The sequence below is a fragment of the Periplaneta americana genome, chromosome 3, assembly GCF_040183065.1.
Source record: "Periplaneta americana isolate PAMFEO1 chromosome 3, P.americana_PAMFEO1_priV1, whole genome shotgun sequence".
NCBI classification, from domain to species: Eukaryota; Metazoa; Arthropoda; class Insecta; order Blattodea; family Blattidae; genus Periplaneta; species Periplaneta americana.
In genome coordinates, this window is record NC_091119.1 from 108,266,263 (window position 1) to 108,286,984 (window position 20,722).

The following is a 20,722-nucleotide window of genomic DNA, read 5'->3' on the forward strand; positions in this document are numbered from 1 at the left end:
TAATTCGACCGGCAGGTTACTTCAATTGAAATACTACATGACCCACGAGGAATCGAATCTGCAACTTTCGGCTTTGTAGTATAGTGCCTTTACCACTACGCTACAGCGTGCTCCCAGTAAACCAATTAATTAGTCTTTATTTGAAATCAAAGCACTCTATGGCGACGCACCGAGAACAAAACCAGGCGATCCTCTTCGTGATTTTATGATAAATTAAATGCCGCTTTCGCAATAGAAATCAATTACTACAATACAGAATTGCTTATGCTTTTGATATAGATTTTGTTACATTTTTAGTCAGCCATTCAACGGCGGTGTTTCAACAGAGTCATTATGTAGCAAATGATGATAATAGTGAGAAGGAATTTTATCGAGATGAGTCCTAATGCGCTTAACTGGAGCTTCCCTTTTCCACAGTAGTCGGAAATTCTCCTCTTTGCGTCAGTCAGAATGACAATTAGTTTCTGCTCCTTCTTTGCAGTTTTTCAGTAAATTCATAATAATGATTGCTTTTTAATCTCTGTGAACCACCTTTATTCATCTCTTGGCGCTCAGGTTTCAGTTCACCTGCTGTTTAGAGTATACGTTCATATTCAGTTCTGTCTTGGCCTTGTGATTAACGTTCTCTTCATACATTAATAAAAATTGTAATCCAAATCGAAATATAAAGACATCCCATAGCGTTGAACGTTTTCTCATAAGTTCACACATAACAAAAACTAAATGCTAATAGGCTATCATCAAAGAAAGTCAAATTATAAATGCTAGAAAGGAATCTCCATGAATAAAAACGAAATAAAAACCTTCAAATACAAACTTATAATGACTTCAAGAACACATTACTGATCTTTAAATTTCAAATCACACTTGCAACAAGTTTAACAAATAAAATGCCTTTACTTCAAGTTTAGCGGATATTGACTCTATTTTTTATTTTAATTCATGTATAAATTATGCACGATTTATCGAAATTTCGTACTATCCTAACTTCGAAACAACTTTCTTTCAGAATTCATTCCCATACAGGGACTGGCTACCACATTTATTTTATCCATATATTCCTTATTTTTGCTCTTGGAATTTTCTTTTCACTTACAAAAGTGTGAAGTGTGCATATTTATGTCGTGGAGTCAGTGTTGCCAATGTCAGCTTTGTCGCTAAATTTGATGACTTTTAACTGTTTTTTGACGACAATCTTCTTCTAACTTTTCCATTGCTTAAATATGGATTTAACGACTTTTTAGCACCTTCTAGTGACAAAAATTAAACTTTCTCTATTGATAATAAAAAATATAGCGACTTTTTAACTCCTTTTTGGCAACCTCCTTTATATTTCAGTTGGCAACACTGAGTTAAATGTTGACCCTGCGCTCTTCCTCTTTATATATGTGTATGTATTTTCCTTGTTTGAAATAAAGTGAGTATTTCGAAGAATCTTGAAAAAAAAATTGATAATTTTCGCAATGTGATTGTGTAAGTCTAAGATGCTGTGTTGTGTCCGTTCGTAGTCTAACAGCAAGTTAAGGTAATGTATTGAAATGAACTGAATTTCTTGAGGGGTTCACTACAACCCAGCATTTACTGCGCTAATCTTCAAGCTGGGCGCACTCCCAAACCCACACCGCCTGGCTACACTAAGGTTCTATGCGTATCCAGGTTTCGACCAAGCAGCCCCACTCGTCCCTAGGCCAGCCCTTTCCATGCGTCGTCAGCCGACGTTCAAGGTACGCTATGGAATGATGAAAGAATGGAGAGATGTTGACGGAATGATATAGATACCTAATATGGGAAAACAAGAGAACCCCGAGAGAAACTCCAACTGTGACCTTGTCCGCCACAAGTTTCACTATGGATTTTCAATTAAAATTCCCAGGCCTGACCGGAACTCGAACCGAACCGCCTGCATGACAGGCTGAAGGTTTGACCACTCGGTTAAGGTAATATAAAGAATGCCCTTTAGACGTTATGAAGGAAAATGGAAGGCATGAAGCCAGAGCTCCATGCTTTCAGGAACTCGGCACTAGAGTGAAGTGTGATCAGTGCCATGCTTCGATCGTCTTTTACCTACAGGAAAGAAACAGTACTCTACAGCAATTGATAGAAAGGGAAGTGAACCCCGGGACAGTTCTGAAAGTTTGGCAACGAGAACAACCTCGCCACCACTCGGGATTGAATCTGGACATTCCAGTTCGTAACTAGTTGCTCTACCAACTGAGCTAACTGACTGTTCATTCGAACAGTACTTGACTGAATTTTTCCATCTTTGAAATGGAAATTTTATTGAGCTATATCGGCCTGGTTAATTTTTATTTGGTATCAGTCAATTTGAAAAGCCTAGAGGATTATGAAATGATGATTTCAATGCTCTTCGAAAATGTGATACCTTCAACCGACGTGTATAAAATTTTTTGAGAAATTGCGAATTAACTTTGTTATCTCTAACTTCAGACACGTAGAATAAACGCTTGGACATTATTATTTTGAAAAAGCAAGTTGTGTTCGAGTACAAGTTTAAATTAAGACAATCAGCGGAGAGCCGCCACTGAACTCAATGCCCAGACAACCACAGTCAACAGCATCCGGCGCCTCCCACAAACCAAACTGCTGCAGCTGTAAATGTTCTCCAACCGCCATTGAGGTGCATCCAGGAAAACAAAACACATGCTCTATCTAATATGCAGCATCTCGTATCCGTGTCAAAAAGAAATACAGATGTTGGGAAGAGGGAGATTGCAATAACTAGGAAACTCGTCTCAATCTTCTCCTGATGTAGATAAATATCAAGTGCGCATTTCAATTACGTATATTGTTCCATGCTCATTTATATAGCTTATTATGAATGTATGTAGAATCAACACGATAAGCGTATACAGTGCTGAACACAACATATATAAATAACATGTTACTTCGATATAGGAGAAATTACTCTTCATTTGCCTGCCGGGAGTCGATCCCAAGAGGTGAGGAGAAAATATATCTACAGGCGTGTTAGCTCAGAGGGCAGAGCAGTTTCCATGTAAAGCATTTATTTCTCTCTCCATCACAACGGCCAGAAAGACTCTGGGATTCACTGAGACGCGTACCGGTATAAAAAGCAACCCGATCCTGATTATCTGCATGCCCCCGACGTGCCTTGAATGTTTATATACGGGTCTATATGCAGGAAAATAAATGAGACGGATATAACCTCCATACAATTCTATTTCTGCACACGCAAGTGAGAAGCTTTCTGAAGTGCTGTAAATCAGTATAATCTTATAGAAAAAGAAATATGGGATTGGAGAGATAGGAGAGAAGAAGATGAGGCTTGGAAGAAGAAAAATAAATGAAAATGAATAGTTAAAAGTAGCATGAAGAAGAAAAAATGATAAAGATATATGAAAGAAACTAATGGTGAAGAAATGGTGTAAGTAATAAAATCGAGAAATACAACAGATGAAGTAAAAGGAGTAAGAAAAAGAAAGAAACAAGAGTTAAAGGGAGCAAGATGGAAAAGATGGAAGGAATCTAAAATATAATAAATAAGTAGAAAGAAAGATGTAAACAAGGAGGGAAAAGAGAAAGCGCTTGAAAGGTAGAAACGCAAATGGTGAATGAAGAACAACTAAAAATGAAGAAAGCAGTAAATGAATAGACGAAGAGGTTTAAAAGACACCTAGACAAACGGAGAAAGAATAAACAATTATATAAAATTTGGAATAGAAGAAGGAAATAAATGATGGAAGAAAGGGAAAAAATAAACAGACAAATAAGTGACAGGGAATTTATGAAATCCTTTGTGTTGAGTGAAACTTTATTAGTGGTATGCAATTATGTTCACAGGTTTTAAGTTTTGTTCGTACAGTACCACACCTTATTACACACACTACAAATGTAACCAAACTTATTGTGAATAATAGTTATTTACGATATGAGTATAGTTAAGTTTCATATTATAATTCGGGATTGGAAAGTTGTCAAACGAAAAGTAATTATATTATTTTTATTAGTTTTGAACATGTCTTTTGTGGGGAGGCGATTGTATTATTATTAGTTTCTTCCTGCGAGAAGCGATTCTTTTATGTTTATTTTATTAGTTTTTAACACAATAGGATAATAAGTTTTTGTTAACAACACAAGAACAGTTCTAGGAGAAATAAACATTGTTAAAACGACGCTTTAGATATTGAAAATGCTTCAAACTCTGCAATTGAATGTTCAGTATCATCGGAACTTCGCGAAAAATATGAACTGGAATATGAACATTTTGAAGACTGATGTTCCAAACGAAAAGATAAAGGCTACCAGGCTAAGAAATGTATCTTTTCAAAAGAGGGTATTCACAGATTCCTACTGGAAGGAGATGATTATTACCTTACTAGTTGCGTAATAGAAGTATCATTACCTAATTGGTTGGATAATGAATGTATTTACAACATTTTTATTAGTGATGTAAAATCCACATAACATAATCATAGTGGATAAAATGTTTATTAATATCATCTTTATAACATTGCCTTTCTTTAACATTGATCACATTTAAGTTGATGTAGATGCATTATTATTTATAGCTACTAGGCCTACGTGTTATAAAATTGTTTATCATTCCTTTTTATGTTCTCTGAACTCCCTCACACGTTCCTTTCCACTCTTCTTCGCATGCTTTGATTATTATAAACGGTTCAGGATTTTACTGTCATTATCACCTTGTCTTTTTTTCTTGCGATAAACCACGCATATACTCTGTGACTTTTTCTCTTCTATAACAAAGCAATACTGACTCTTATAACATAAGTTTTTCACATGTAGATGTATAATGGATTCTTCCACTTTTTTTAGTACCCAATGTCTCTTGTATAAATTGACTCGTCTAGCTTATACTTGCACGCCGAATGTTATCTTATCATCGCATCATGTTATCGCCTTGGTCGAGTAATACCGATATGTATAGACTTCTTAATTTATTTGTTTTAAAAAGAGCACAGAAATAATGAAAATCATGTCATTGTAGCAACTAGGCAAAGATTTTTATTCTCGGATGTTTATCAAAAACACCTCTTGTTCTTTTATTTCTTTTATATTTATTTCGGTTCGTGGTGTTATACCACGCTTTCGTTATGATAAATTAATGTACTTGGCTTGAAAAGGATTTTTACCTTTATCCAATGGCGGGCATTCCTGCGGCATTGCCGCAGTGATGTCAGACCTCAGCGAAGCATCAAACTTACCCCCTACCTTCCCCTTCTCCCACTCCATGAAAATACTGCACGTGTACGTGGCGGATTATACTGGATTGCTGTACTTCGGAGCTTCATTCGTGATACAATGTCTTTCGCAGAATCATATGAATCGAGAGGATATCACACTTACAAGAAAGGGGGTTCTTTCATTTCTCATGTTTAGGATCAGTTACAAATATTCAGAACGCGAACTTAAATATGTACATTCTTAAAATAAATCACCTGTTATACGAGTTCAAAGAACACAGATTCAGTGATTTTCAAGGGATGGAGAAAGATTTCAATATTTTTGCCACTCCTTTTCATGTTTAAATTGAAAATGTTATCCCAGAAGCAGTTAGGGGTACTGAATTTGCAGAATGATAGCCTCTTGGAAGCAGAATATGAAGGTCTGCTGGGGGTTGATTTTTTTAAAAGATGTCCAGTACTACATATCCACTGCTTAGACAGTTTGCTTAAAAATAATGAGTATCGTCATTTTCCACAACTGTGGTCCTGGAACATAACTATTCAAATTTTGTACTCCATAGCGTAGTACCTAGTTTATCTATATTTTTGCTGTACTGTAGTTTGAATTCAAGTCACTACAGCTATCTACGAACGGCCTATGTTACTTCAAAAATTATCTTTGAATGGTTGCATCGTGAACCATAGTTGTGTTCCAGGACCATAGTTATGGGAAATGCCGGTATGTATTCATCAACCTACCAGTGCAAACAGCTGTTTTCTAAAATGAAATTTATAAAGTCCAGCCACAGATCCCGCTTAAGCGATGCTCATCTCCTTGCGCAACTGAAAATGGCATGCACAGATATAAATCCCAATTTCGAAGAAATTGCTTTGAAAAATGATTAATTAAATATCACGTGAATGAACTCTTCTAATTACATATGGTAGGTAGGAATGTAGTGGTGCAACTGTCTGTAAATCCGTCACTGCACTGTAGAGTGCAACCCCTCCCACAGTATGTAGTTGCCATTTAAATCCAGTCTTGTGGGTTGTGTTCATTTTGCCCACCACTGACTTTATCGTTAAATTATTATTATTATTTTTAGGGGTTATTAGAATTTATTTATTTTTATTCTCGATTTAAGTGTATTAATTTAAGGAAAGTTAATAGAAGTGTATCTTTTATAGTAAAATAGGAGGTATATTCACAGTAATATATTGCCAGTACAATGCTACTTATGGGGAAGCTGGGCACTCTTTGATTGCCAACATATTTAAATATATTTTTACTTGAAGAGAAGCAATGGTATAGGCTACAAAAAGAAATCTCAAATTAAATTCAGTTGCCCATCATAATTACGTCAACACGAAAATTATTTAAACTAGTAGTAGTTTTTAACAGGAAAATTTCCTGCTGTTTAAATACATTGCTCTACATAGGTTGGCTTTAAGATTCCTCTGCTAAATGGTGCAAGTATGCTGATGTTGACCTCCCATTGCTTCGGGACTTGGGGAACACCCAGTGTTATGAAAAGGGTTAATGTCACTCCCACAGGAAATCGATGGGACCCCGCTACAAGGACGAGCCTTTTATTAAAATAATGGCACTGAAGTGCGGGAGAGAGGGAGATATAATATTAATGTTACTTTTTCTACACATCCAGTGTGTGTTGCTTTCCTAACTCGTTTCCACGTAGCATAAACCTAAATAAATTCTGTTGGTATCAGAATTACATAAATGGAAGCGACCTTTTATGCTGCTAATGTTTTATATACTTTAGTTGTGCTTCTTTTTTGTTAAATAGATTGCAACGGACAAAATTTACCTAGAACTATTGTTTTAAATAATTAAAATGTGAATAGAAAAGAAAACATTTGAAAAACAGATTACAGTGAACAACACATTTTTACTTTTTGTCTTGCTCCGAAATAAAAATGTGAATATTACTAATATGTGTCCCCTAAATCTGAATTTAAAATCCAAGTTTCCGGAGAAAGTGAATTGAATTTTTTATGAAAAAACTTTATTTATTTATTTTTTTATTTTTCACTGCTACTGATAAAATTACAACAGACTAGGGATTCAAAATGCCTCATAATACTTTTGGAAAATGTATACTGGATACAAAAATGATGGTATATAGTTTAAAATACAAAAAACACAACAACAATAAAATATTTCATGTGTATAATGAGAAAAATCGCGGAATTTCAACTTATCATTTAAAAGGATTTCCTGGATGACTTCCGTTTATAACTAGGCCCAGAACTACCTTTTACAAGGAACGAACAATAGTCTGTAAGCATGCTATAGAAATCCAAATGAGAATGTGAAAAGTGTATTTTGAGAGACATATAACACCCCATTTCCTCACATGCACTTATCATGGTTTCCATAAGTTCGATGTAGTTGTCCGCCCTAGAATTTCCAAGGAAATTTCAGCAAACATCTTTGAAAATACGCCATACCATTTTTTTTTTGTAACGGAAAGTTTTTTCTCAAACAAAGAGCCAGCCATAACTTTGTGAATTTGTGGACCGAAGAAAATGCCCTCTTTTAATTTTCCTTCACTCAAACTGGTAATATTTTTTTTAATTACTGAAAATCACACCCTTGTCTCTTCATTGCGCAGACCTCACTTCGAACTGTTATGAAATTTACTGAATAGAAGGGATCAATATCTGTTTGTTTATTAGAAATACAAAAGAACATGCTAACAACCATACTAAACCGGAACTAGGTCATAAACTCGTAAAATACATTAGCTTCTGGTTTGGTTTACAACCCCCAAACCGTACCAGATATTTCTTGGGAGAGCGCTTATCAAAAAGTGAAATCATGGTATATCTTAAAAACCTTACGCTATGTGATACGAAGAAAAGAGATGCATTTTCGGATTCAGCGCACATCAAACTGTAAGGGACACATTGTTTTAAGTCGGAGCAAAAATCTTGTTGGTCAATGTTATGGGATTCGTTTTCTACAAAATAAAAGGGAGAACACTGAAATATATTCCTTGTGAAGATAGCTGGAAGCACCGTCTTCAAGTCGCAATCCTGTGTTACTATAACGATATGCTGATCAAAGATGGACGTGATGATAATCTTGTACAGTAACATAAAAATTTCAGTTGAACACAGTACGACGTTCTTCTATCATAAAGTGTGAAACGAGAGCAGGAAAGACGACGAAGGCTGTATATTCCATAGTTACAACCAAGTATCGGATGCGAATAATAAATGAACTGTAATCAACATGGAAGGACAATACACAGGAAGTACATGTCTTACAACTGTGAGTCCTGGAATACAAGATATTGGGGATATAAGTTAAAAACATCGAATAAATACACTAAATTCTGAAATAACTCAGAAAAACGACAAAAGGAGGTTAATGAAACAGAGCAGAGATGTGATCATCTAGCATACTCTGAAAGTTTCTCAATAGCTTAACACCAACAGGAATGCCTCCTCAGTAACTAACACTCAAAATAGGTGTTGTAATAATTCTACTATGGTACCTTATTACATCATGGGATCTCTGCAATGAAGCAATATTGACAATTATACAGTCTACAAAGACACATCACAGGTCCGCAATCGATGGATTGGATTTAGAAACTGTTCTGGTACACGCGTACCAATCACTCCATCTGATAAAAATAAAAATTTCAAATTTTAAAAAATACGGTTTTCTACATTTTCAGCCTTTTAAATGATCCTTGCTTTTGACAGAATCTATCTTTACAATCCAAAACCTGTATTCAGTCACAGAAAACTGTATGTTACTCTCTAAAGAGTTCGATCATTGGACTCACTGAGTGTTTTATCTGAAAAGAACGAGAATATTAATTGTATTTACCACGAAATATAAGAATAAATTAATAAAATGTATTAATATTTACTTAATGAAGTTTCAGATCAGATAAAATGGCGTATGTTACACAGTAGATTCGTGCACAACCGGTTACGAAAATTAGAAATGATATATTGCTACTGAATACCTCATTTCATTCATTATATATTGCAGTCAGGAGCAACAGCATGCATCATTATAATTATAGTTTGAGAACATTTTTATTTTTGTTAGTAACTTTCTATCTCCTTAAAAATAATTTATTAATGAAATAATAATACATCCATTTAGGATAATTAAAAGATATACAGGCTATATTAACAACTACTCTTGTATAGCTAGCCTATACATTTCGAGTTTAAAGTATGAACGTAAGTGTGTACTAACATGCTCTTGTTTTTCGTAAGTAATTGTAATTGATTTTATTCTTGTATTTGTATACATATCAGATTTCATATTATCCATTACGCTTATTTTCTTTGTTGTTACCGGTGTCCATTTGTTCATACAGTGTATATATACACACCATAGTGTCCAATCAAATATGGGCCTATTTCAGGCTAACACTTATATAAATTAGAAAAAGTAAATTTCCTTAATTTGTTCCATTTGCGTAGTCGGAAAATTTCATCAGAGTTCTTGTATGGTGAAGTGCGCCTAGTGTTCTGTCTAGCCTGCAGAACATTAGGGGCAACCGCTTGAAAGTCGGATATTCGGTCGGATACTCAATCTCCTCGGTTGTTCTCCGACCGGTCGAATATAAACCGGTTCTAAGCGCTGTTCTGCAGCTCACTATTACACAGGGCACATCTGCATCCTTAGATGACATTTAAATTATGTACGAAATCAGGAGTTTGAGTGGATACCGGCAGGTTGCCTTCGATACATCATTATATTGTTCATTGTTGTCACAGAACTATTCATCTCTCAGGCTATGTAAATTCTCAAAACACCAGGATATGGGCGTCAGTAAATCCTCATGTGTGAGACATCACTTCAACCAGGAAAAGTTGATGTGTGGTATGCAACATCCAGTCACAGGATCATTGAACCAATTTTCTTTGAAGAAACTGCAAATATTAATGTGTATAAGAACATTTTCACGGACTTCGTGGAGCAACTGGACATCATCATACTCACTCTGGGATATTTTCAACAGGATGGCACCACATGCCATACACCTTATGAATCCATGGCACATATAAGCACCTTCTTCGAGGACCGCGTTATCTCTAAAAGTTTGTGGCCTCCAAGGTCACCAGACTTGGCGTCAGCGGATTATTTTCTGTAGGGTTATCTCAAGGAAAGAGTCTATATAAATATACTACGAACCATTCAATACCTTCAGACAAACATCACAGTCGAAATAAACAATATCAACGTAGCCATTTTGAAGAGTGTACCTAACAACATGGTGAAACGGCAAAAATGTGTCTTGAGGAAGAGGGCGGACACTTCCAGTTATTTTCCCAGAGATACTCATTTACACTTGGTTACGTTAATGTTTTGTTATTTAGTCCAACAATAGACCTATTTAAAAGCGAGATTTACTTCATGTTTGGCTGAAACCAACCGTACCCCTTTTGATTTTGCTGAGGGTGAATCAGAGTTGGTTTCAGGTTTTAATCCCAATGAAACACTCTGTTGTTTTTATATAACACGTTTATCGCAATCATAACAATAATGTCAGTTGAAGCTCTGTTCATAACAGAGTTGTCAAGTCGTTTTCATTCAGTACAGTCATTCTTTTTGTGTAGAAACGTGGTTTTGACATGTATGTACTCGTACACCCACATACATGCACATAATGTGTACATGGATACATACACGCACACACATCCATACACATACATACAAACATATACAGAAAACACATATATATACACCCACGTACATAAATACGTATATTTTACTTCTTTTACGTTGTGTTCTATTTAGGGCTTCATATTTACCTCTCTATATCGTGAAGATACTGCAACAAAAACGTTTTTATTAAAACACAATGGATATATTTTAATTTTCACTAAAAATCCCCTGGGGCATTCCTCATACCTATAGTGCGTTGTCTGCCCTATTATCGTAGGCAAGATGATAATGATAATGATAAAATGCAGCTTTTTTTAACTTCCAAATACTTATCTTCTTATCTTACGGTAAATCGTTTAATAATTAAACATAATTTATGACATGAATCCCCTATACTCCACCTACAAAGGGAGAAAAATATTAACTTTTGACATGAAAGGTTTATCCTGACGTCACTCATGGTACCATGGAAACAGAAGTGTAAGATAAACTTCGTGTCTTGTGGTTTTCAAGCTATTCGTCTCGCTGTATTCTCTATTTTAATGTGCCTTTCCTCATTGAATAAGCAGTCGTGGACAGCCGATAAGGGGTGGTCCTCCAGTTTGGGGGTTGGATAAAGGGCTAACAAGCCATCACCGTAACAGCTTGTTACGAATCCATACAATAAGCAAAAATCTTAAAGTTACAATTTATAAAACAGTTATATTACCGGTTGCTCTGTATGGTTGTGAAACTTGGACTCTCACTTTGAGAGAGGAACAGAGGTTAAGGGTTTCGAGAATAATGTTCTTAGGAAAATATTTGGGGCTAGAAGGGATGAAGTTACAGGAGAATGGAGAAAGTTACACAACACAGAACTGCACGCATTGTATTCTTCACCTGACATAATTAGGAACATTAAATCCAGGCGCTTGAGATGGGCAGGGCATGTAGCACGTATGAGCGAATCCAGAAATGCATATAGAGTATTAGTTGGGAGACCAGAGGGAAAAAGACCTCTGGGGAGGCCGAGACGTGGATGAGAGGATAATATTAAAATGGATTTGAGGGAGGTAGGATATGATGATAGAGACTGGATTAATCTTGCTCATGATAGGGACCGATGGCGAGCTTATGTGAGGGCAGCAGTGAACCTGCGGGTTCCCTAAAAGCCATTAGTGAGTAAGTAAGTATCGGCTGGTCTCGGTTTCCTGGCTAGTCTGGCATCCAGCGCGACGGATGTTGCCATCAGCAACCGATTCATTTATTTCAGAATGAGGATGGCAAATATACTCTGTCCCCAACCAATCTCTAAGCCAGCGACACAAATTCCTTTTCTTCCTTGGCAAGAATTCCCATCCTTCCCCTGCCACACTTTACGCTCTCAAGGTCATTCGGGCCATATTTTATTAATAATCATCTTACAGCCAATTGGCTAGTCTACTAAACTGAGACAACTCACCCTGCCTATGGTTTTCCGTGATTTTTCTGGAGCGCTAAGATGGGATGAACAATAAAAATGGATCACGGAACTACATTTTGTCTCTCATAAATTTCGGAATTTTTAAAATTAAAGCCTTCAGAAAATCGGAGTCAGCGAATCTGCTCTGCTACTGTTCGGTCGTAGGCCTAAGCACTATCTTCCTGCCCCTCATATAGTAGCTAATATGTTACGTCCACTTCCGGCTTTCCTCTTCAAAAATTTCTGTTGTTACTTCAAACGAAACGGCGAATTTCCGAGTGAGACAAGTGGCCAACAGACTTGGTGCTCATATAGACATTTCCTCTGATTATGAGACCCAATTCCTCTTGCAAGGATGGTGCGCGTTCGCGTACTTTTTAATTACTTTTCCTCGCATTTCGCCTCGTTTCATTATGACATTGCGTCATTCCATAGTCCAGCTAGCTTCATTTTTTTATTATTTGATAGGTGTACTCATCCTTAATATTTGAGGAGAAAACTTCGCTCCGACGGCGGGGATCAAACCCGGGTCCTCGGTTCTACGTACCAAGCGCTCTCACCATTGAGCTACGCCGAAGTCCAATCCACAGCACTGGATCGAACCCCCCCCCCCTCCTCCAGTGTTTTTCCCTTTGTGGCGTGACTCCAAGTTGGGCATGGATGTTGACATTTTATTAAGTCAGCTGCCATTATACAAGGAGCACACTCATTTGAGTGACTTGGTGCCCGAGATTCACAGTAATATGCACAGTAACTTGTACAGGAATGTACATTGTTGCTAGAAAAATCTACTAAAGATTATTTTTTTTTTGGTCCTACAGAATATATCTGTTATGGCAACAACTAATATTAGAGGAGACAAATTGCAGTTGACTTAATAAAATGTCAACATACATACCCAACTTGGAGTCAGGCCACAAAGGGAAAAACACTGGAGGAGTGGGGTTCGATCCGGTACTGTGGATTGAACTTCGGCATAGCTCAATGGTGAGAGCGCTTGGTACATAGAACCAAAGACCCGGGTTTGATCCCCGGCGCCGGAGCGAATTTTTCTCCTCTAATATTAATTGTTACCATAAGAGATATATTCTGTAGGACAAAAAAAAATAATAATCTTTAGTGGATTGTACTCATCCTGCCTGTGATAGTATTTATTCAATCCTTAAATACATCCTTACATAACTTAAAAATTACACGCCAAGAATAAAGACTTTTGAGGAATGCAAGGAATTTCATAAATCCCGTATCACTTTTTTTATTCTAGGAACTAAGACTATAGTTATCTTCTCTTGATCGGTCAGGCATATTTGCTATGTAGCCACTGAAATTTTATGCGTATTATAGCTGTAATGTTTTGGTTACTACTGAATAAAAAAAAAAATGTCGGTTAGATGTGATTTAATTTGTATTCGACAAAAGATGTACAATAATATTCAGTTGTTCTATACAGCTATAATTGGTAGAAATTGAACACGATTCTTACACACCATTGATCAACAATTGTGAGTGAAATGCTCGCAGTAATTAACTTTCAGATAACTTTAAAGTTAGAGAAGATTTATATGGAAAGTAGCCAAAAGTTTTTTTTTTTTTTTTTTTTTTCAAATTTTAAGTGTCCCGTATTAAACACAGGGTGTTCCGTAGAATCACTATCGCAAAGAAAGCAGAATATCTCCTAAATTAATAGTGACAGAATAATCGGACTTAGATTTTATGTTGGAAAAACTCACCAAGTTTGAATAGAACTGTACGTGTGCGCCTCTGTTGGCAATATCAAGACGGTATTCTATTTCACTCCATGTGTTCCGCAGCATTACAGGAGTGACGGAAGCACAAGTTGGATTTTGTATGCTCTAAGTCGCAATCTTTTACGGACAATGTTGTGAACAGTCGACTTCCGAGTACCCAGCTCTGTATTGGCCCGTCGAATTGATTTCCTTGGGCTGCACTGAAATGCTTGTCTAACATCTTCAACTTTAGCAGCGGACACTGTATTTTGCCACTTCCCTTCTTCCTTAACACAGAGCCTGTTGCAACAGCTGATTATACCATTTCACACTGTATGACGCTCTGGAGCATTTTCACCATATTCCTGCCTAAATCGTCTTTGCACTGCAATTGGGAACTTCAATTCGGCTAACTAATAACATTTCACTTTCTGCTGTACCGTGAATTCCGCCATTTTAACTCTATTTGTTGTCATACCCCGCGCATGCGCACTAGAGTCTAAGGGCCATATTCGTAGATATTCTTAGCGCGGGCTTCTGGTGGATGATCAGCGAACTAACGTTTTTTGTATTCATAAACCAGTGTTAGCGATATGATATGATATGATATGATATGATATGATATGATATGATATGATATGATATGATATGATATGATTCCTGTACAAGTAACCAGTCGATAGCCGGGGCTAGTTTAGCACGCTCGTAGCACGGGCTAGCGAAATGTCTGAATAGCACCCATAATTTTTATTGTTACTAAACTCGGAGAGCTTCTACACAAGACAAGATGAGAAACATATTTCTAAATTCACTGAGCGACGAGATATTTATCCCATACAACATAAACATGCAGCTTTCCGTATAATGACACACAGATTAATTAATATACCAATGAACAATGACAACTACACTGAAGAATTAAACACAATAAAATATATAGCACAAGACAATGGATATAACCCTAACATAATAGACACACTAATAAAAAAGGCAAAACAAAAACAGAACAAACTAACACAAACACCACGTGAGAATAAATACATAACATTAACATATCACAATACCAATGCTCACAAAATTGCAACTTCATTCAGAAAACTAAAATACAAGATAACGTACAAAACAAATAACACAACACAGACATATCTAAATAACCACATTAAACATTCAAATAAATATAATTCAACTGGAGTTTACAAACTAAAATGCAATAGTTGCCCACATTTTTACATAGGACAGACAGGAAGATCCTTTTACACAAGATATAATGAACATATTAAAGCTATAACCAAATCCTACATCATATCAAATTATGCAGACCATATTATCAACAATAATCATGACTACAATAATATAGAAATAGATATGGAAATTTTACACATCACACCAAAAAGTTCACAGTTAAACATCTTGGAACAGTACGAAATATATAAACATACAATAACATACCCACAACATATACTTAACACACAATTACAGTTCAATACCTACACACTATTCGACGTCATGATACGTCATAACACACAAACAACCAGCCCCCACCATAAGAGCAACATACCCCCACCCCTACAATCGACAACTGCACATCGCAGAATTCAAGATCTCCAGTAGTTCAGGAGACACTGAGGAAGACGTGACATCATGTCGAAACGGGCCGTCTGTCAAAGGTACATTTTTTAAAATTTTAACACTTTTTAACGTATGATTAGTAATTTTATGTTTTTAACAAACAAAGTGTTAACGTGAACTTTAATCAATGAGATATATTTCTTTGTGGTAGTGAGTCTATGGGACACAGTGTATTTTCAGCTTTCACCTATTCGTCAAGTGTCAATACATTTAATCAGTTTGTATTTAAGAGTACGATAGCCAGTTTACAATCCTTTGAAGTAGCATGTCTGAAGTTCAAAAAGAACAAGACAAGTAGAAAGACCCCATAAAAAGGAGAAATGTAAAGTAAAAATTAGTACCAAGCCAAAATAGTTGGCTGAAGTGCAGAAGAAGAAGAAGACCAAGTTTCATTCGTCTAATTTATTAATTTACACTGAGAGACTTTCATGTTCAGAACTTCTTACAATTCTCTTAAAATAATTATTAAGTGAGCTAAAGGAAGATCGCTTCCGTGTAAGGGAAGAGAAAAATTACCTCATACTGACAATTGCTGCTTGAAATCGTACCAGTGGCAGGAGTACCACAAACGGCATTCACTTCAACTTACATTAAGTAATTCATTTCCGTGGACTCTTCTGTTACACACGAGGGAAGTTGTGTGCATTTCATTGCGGAATCTCACGCAATGTCGAGCAGGATCATTAGAACGAAGCAAGCAAATTAACCGTAAAATCAAACCGTTGCGTTGTAAAGTTTCACAGTACTTAACAGTTGCCCCTCCTGAAACTGAACTAATTTCCAGGGTTAATAGCATAGCTTTAAACATAATACATATGGTACAAAAGCGAAAGTACAACTCTAATGGATGTTTAGTTCACTATTTCACGAGGGTTTCGAGACTGTTCGCAGATGACGAAACAGTATTACGATAATGCAGCAAGCGTAGCACGAGAAAGTCGGATGAAGTGTAATGAACTAATGATCTAAGGAAGCCTTCCACAGTTATCTCTGTCCATATAATAATTTACTGCCAGTCGCAATTGGATTAATTGTTTATTTATCGCATATTTTTATTACAGACACTTACTACTTACAAATGGCTTTTAAGGAACCCGCAGGTTCATTGCCGCCCTCACATAAGCCTTATTGTAAGATTTCGTAACAAGCTGTTTTTTTTTACGGTGATGGGTTGTTAGCCCTTCGCCCAACCCCAAGCTGGAGGACCACCCCTTATCGGCTATCCAAGACTGCTTATTCATATTCGCAGCTACCCTCCATATCTGGAGGCCGTCTTCTCTATCCGCAACCTGAGGACGCGCCATGCCGTGGTGATAGGGACCCACAATACAGGATTACAGACACTATACGCACAAAATTAGATTATTCATGGAGCAATGGTGGAAGGAGTGTGATAAAGTGAACCTAAATATTAGGACAAGATCTACCCTAAAACCTCCTTACCTTCCACAATTCACATATCGTCTACCACTGTCCAACACTGATTATATTTGGTGAGAAGGGACCAGTTGGTTGAGCTACTAATGGCCCTGAGGGAAACTGAGGAAGTCCTCCGTGATCGGAAATTCTTGACTGAGCTAATAATTCTCCGTGAGGTGTTACATCATTTATATCTTTGGCCTTTAATTGAACCAATAATAAATTCACTTACATGGCGGGCCTCCCTGATCGTGTGGTGAGCACGATGCAGGATAACCGCGAAGATATCACAGAACAAGTGAAGACAAGTGAAAAAAACACATCGGAATGAAGACAAATCTCCACTCGCCCAGGAAGAGCTCATGCTCACGACTGAGCCATATCGCGGAAGCAGCTGACTGAACTCCCACATTGTAGTTCGAGTTGATGAGGCTTTATTATTATGAAAATAAATGTGGTGTGTAATATATAAATGGAATACTTAAGGGATAGTAGCCATCGATGAACCGTTGCTTTCAATGGACCGTTACCATATTCTTGGTCATATTGACTGCGTATGCGTGAAACGTCACCTCAAGGTTCCCCCTCGTGTATGTCACTCCTGAGTTGTCTTTGGTGGCGGCAGCAAACACGTGGGCTGAACAAGAAGCTCAGATACATTTTTGTTATTTTTATTGTAATTTTAAAGTAACTTTAAGTACAGAGCACATTGGCTTAATGACATTAAGTTATGAAATGACATATATAGCTGGAAGCAGGGTTCTGTCTGTTTCATTTTTAGTTGTATATTCATAAATTTTGTATATCCTCTTCAGAGTTCTTGAAGTGTGATTAGAAAATGGCGAAATCGCTATGGATGAACCAGCTGGAGTTTCCATGAATGGACTATATTTTAAAATGAATCATTCATGGAAGCCAATTCCCTCCAGAAAGCAATCAAAATCAAGACTCCTGGTTTTGTTTAATGTATGAAGAAACTATCGAGGAAAATATGAAGCTTGTGCAAACGTTAGGCGGAGTCAAAAGAAATTCTTTGAGTGGCATGTTGTCTTGAAAAGGAAGACTGTTTTATCTACAGTAGAAGAATAATCTCAGACTCCAGAAAATAATTTCATATGTATAATTACATCATTATATTGCTGTCATGTAATTTAAAATTGTATGCTAACATTTTTAACTACTGTATTAGCTAATTTGAAATAGCCTAAAACTTTAAAACATTGAAATGACAAGGACTGTGTTTTTCATGATTTTCAGTTTCAAAATACGATTACAATTGGATTAAAAGTAACTTCAACATCCATTAATCGAATCTATGTTTCTTCATTGTTATAATTTGTCATTTGTTGACATTATTTTGAGATATTTTGAAATTTTTTCTTTCGGTCCATTCATAGAACCCTGTCGCCTTCATTGAACCAATAACCGAATTTTAAATTAGCTAATCTTTAAAGAGATATAAATAGGATGTAGCCCTGAAACTTCATTTTATCATTCCTTATTAGTAATGTAATTATTGTTTAAGCCTATGAACGGAATTTTAAGACACTGCCTTTGTTAGATAAAATAAAAAATCGTACCCTATAGTAAGATATTAGAATATCACGTCTTGTAAATTGTGGGCATTGCTGTTAATAAACCATCGGAAAATTGCGATCCTACTAAATCATATCGTTTTCATTAGCCGAATTTCATACATCGTGAACAAAACACTTCTTCAATCTACGTCTACGGGAGTTGCCATGTGTTCACAAAAATAATTTATTTGATAAAATACCCCATTCTGTATGTAATCAAAAGTGTAGGCTGTGTTAAGAATTTCAATAGCTATAATATAAAATTTATACTTGTCTTACTCTACGTGCAATTACTATATTAATAGTAATAATAATAATAGGCTTAAGCACAATAAGCCACAGGTGCGGTGCGTCCGAAGCGTAAAGCAGACGGACCTATAATGGGGAAAGAAGTAATTTATTATTATTATTATTATTATTATTATTATTATTATTATTCGCCATAAAATCCCATGCAAATTAAGAGCTTCTGATATTGAATTGTTCAGACGTACAGTATAATTTCAGGATAGCTTACCCATACACAGAATGTCCCATTTATCTTGATTGCTGGGTAACTTTCGGTGCTGGACCCCGGACTCATTTCACTGGCATTAACACCTTCATATCATTCGGACGCTAAATAACCTAGATGTTGATATAGCGTCGTAAAATAACCCAATAGGAAAAAATTTATCTTGACCACCCAAGATGTCTTTGTACGCAAGCACCAAATGAAAAACTGTTTTATACAAAAAGTGTACAACTGAAAGGGAAAAATAATACTAATGGGGAGGCAACCTTGTAGCATTATTTGTGACCCGTTGCGCGGAAAGGGACCTAATGTCGTGAAAGGAAATTTTACAGGAAGTGTAAAAACTTCAGTTCTATGTTTTGACATCTTGCTCTACCTGTAGACTTTCTTTACATACTAAACTAGGACGTAGTTTTATTATTGGTCACAAAATCGCGCAAAATGAGTTTTACTGACTGAATATCGACAGCAGAAAAGGGACCCAAAGTCGTTTATGGGATTATAACATTGCCGATTTTAGGTACCTTTCATTTTATACTAAAATCAGCTGTTGGAATTGTGGGAAAATGTATTAGTTTACTTTCACCACTAAAACAAAGCAAGGTACATTTGATTCATGTTACTGACGAAAATGTGAATCATACTATTGTTTCACAACTTACACATTAGATATCATTGCAGTCTCTGTCGCACGTGCCCTCCCAGGGGAGCCAGGCGTTACCAAAGCGTGCTGGATCTGCATTAACAACGTCGTAGGGTGCATTGAGTTGAGGTACCAGGTTCACGGTGAGAGCCTCGTAGAGCTTGGTGAGTCGACTAACTTCCTGGGGATGGCTTTCCGCCAAATTGTTCGCCTCGCAGGGGTCGGTGTCTATGTCGAAGAGGCACGGTTCGGGGTTCTTGACTAGGTCGCACACCGTCCTGTTGACCTGCTCGGGACACTTCACCGTGGCTTTACTCCGCAGTTGTTGCAGGGAGGCAGCATCCATTGTTGACTTCACTGCGCTGAGGGCCTTCGCCACGTCACTCCTCAGAACGGCAGTATCGTCGTAGGCGGGGCTCTTGGGGCTGAGTCCGATCTCGCCAGAGTAACCGTCAAACATGCCGCCCTGGTTGCTTCCTGGTAAACAACACAAAACTTAGGTACAATCCAACACTCTTAAGAATGCTACCGTAATAATGACTTTTACATAATAGGCTTCTGTTGAAATGCTTGACTTGATTACGTCTTTATTGACGGTACAAACGGGAAAAATGCTACATTTAATGTGTAACAGAAAGCACTGATGACATGCAGTGGTAAAACGGTGTATTCGCAATAGTTTTGGTGTCGGGCTATGTAACAGGTGCCAGTGATGTTAAGCACTGAACAAACAAGTGAAGGTGTATAGGAAGAGTCCCTATTATGCGACAAGAAAAGCAAAATAAAGCGTAGGAAGAGTCCTCTCATATGCGGGGAGTAGGCTCAAGTTGCTCATAACTAAAATATAAATTTAATAAAATACAGGTATCATGCACTAATACGAGGGCCACTTAATAAGTCATGACAACTATTTTTTTCGAAGTATCACCTGCGCTGTTCTAG

The 20,722-nt window shown here is 36.8% G+C and overlaps 2 protein-coding genes across 5 annotated transcripts in view; one reads left to right on the plus strand and one right to left on the minus strand.

The window, feature by feature from the left end:
- Window positions 1-20,722, plus strand: part of Syt4 (Synaptotagmin 4) — a 527,459-nt gene that overhangs the window by 188,677 nt on the left and 318,060 nt on the right. The window lies entirely within an intron of this gene.
- The window catches only part of LOC138696368 (arylsulfatase B-like), a 205,346-nt gene continuing 197,970 nt past the window's right edge, over window positions 13,347-20,722 (minus strand). Inside the window, exon 7 of one of the 4 annotated variants that reach the window (XM_069821238.1) lies at window positions 13,347-20,257. In XM_069821238.1, the coding sequence (XP_069677339.1) occupies window positions 19,803-20,257 (455 nt within the window). In that variant the 3' untranslated portion in view covers window positions 13,347-19,802. The remainder of the gene's footprint in view (window positions 20,258-20,722) is intronic. The other 3 variants (XM_069821237.1, XM_069821236.1, XM_069821235.1) reach the window with 3 other exon arrangements.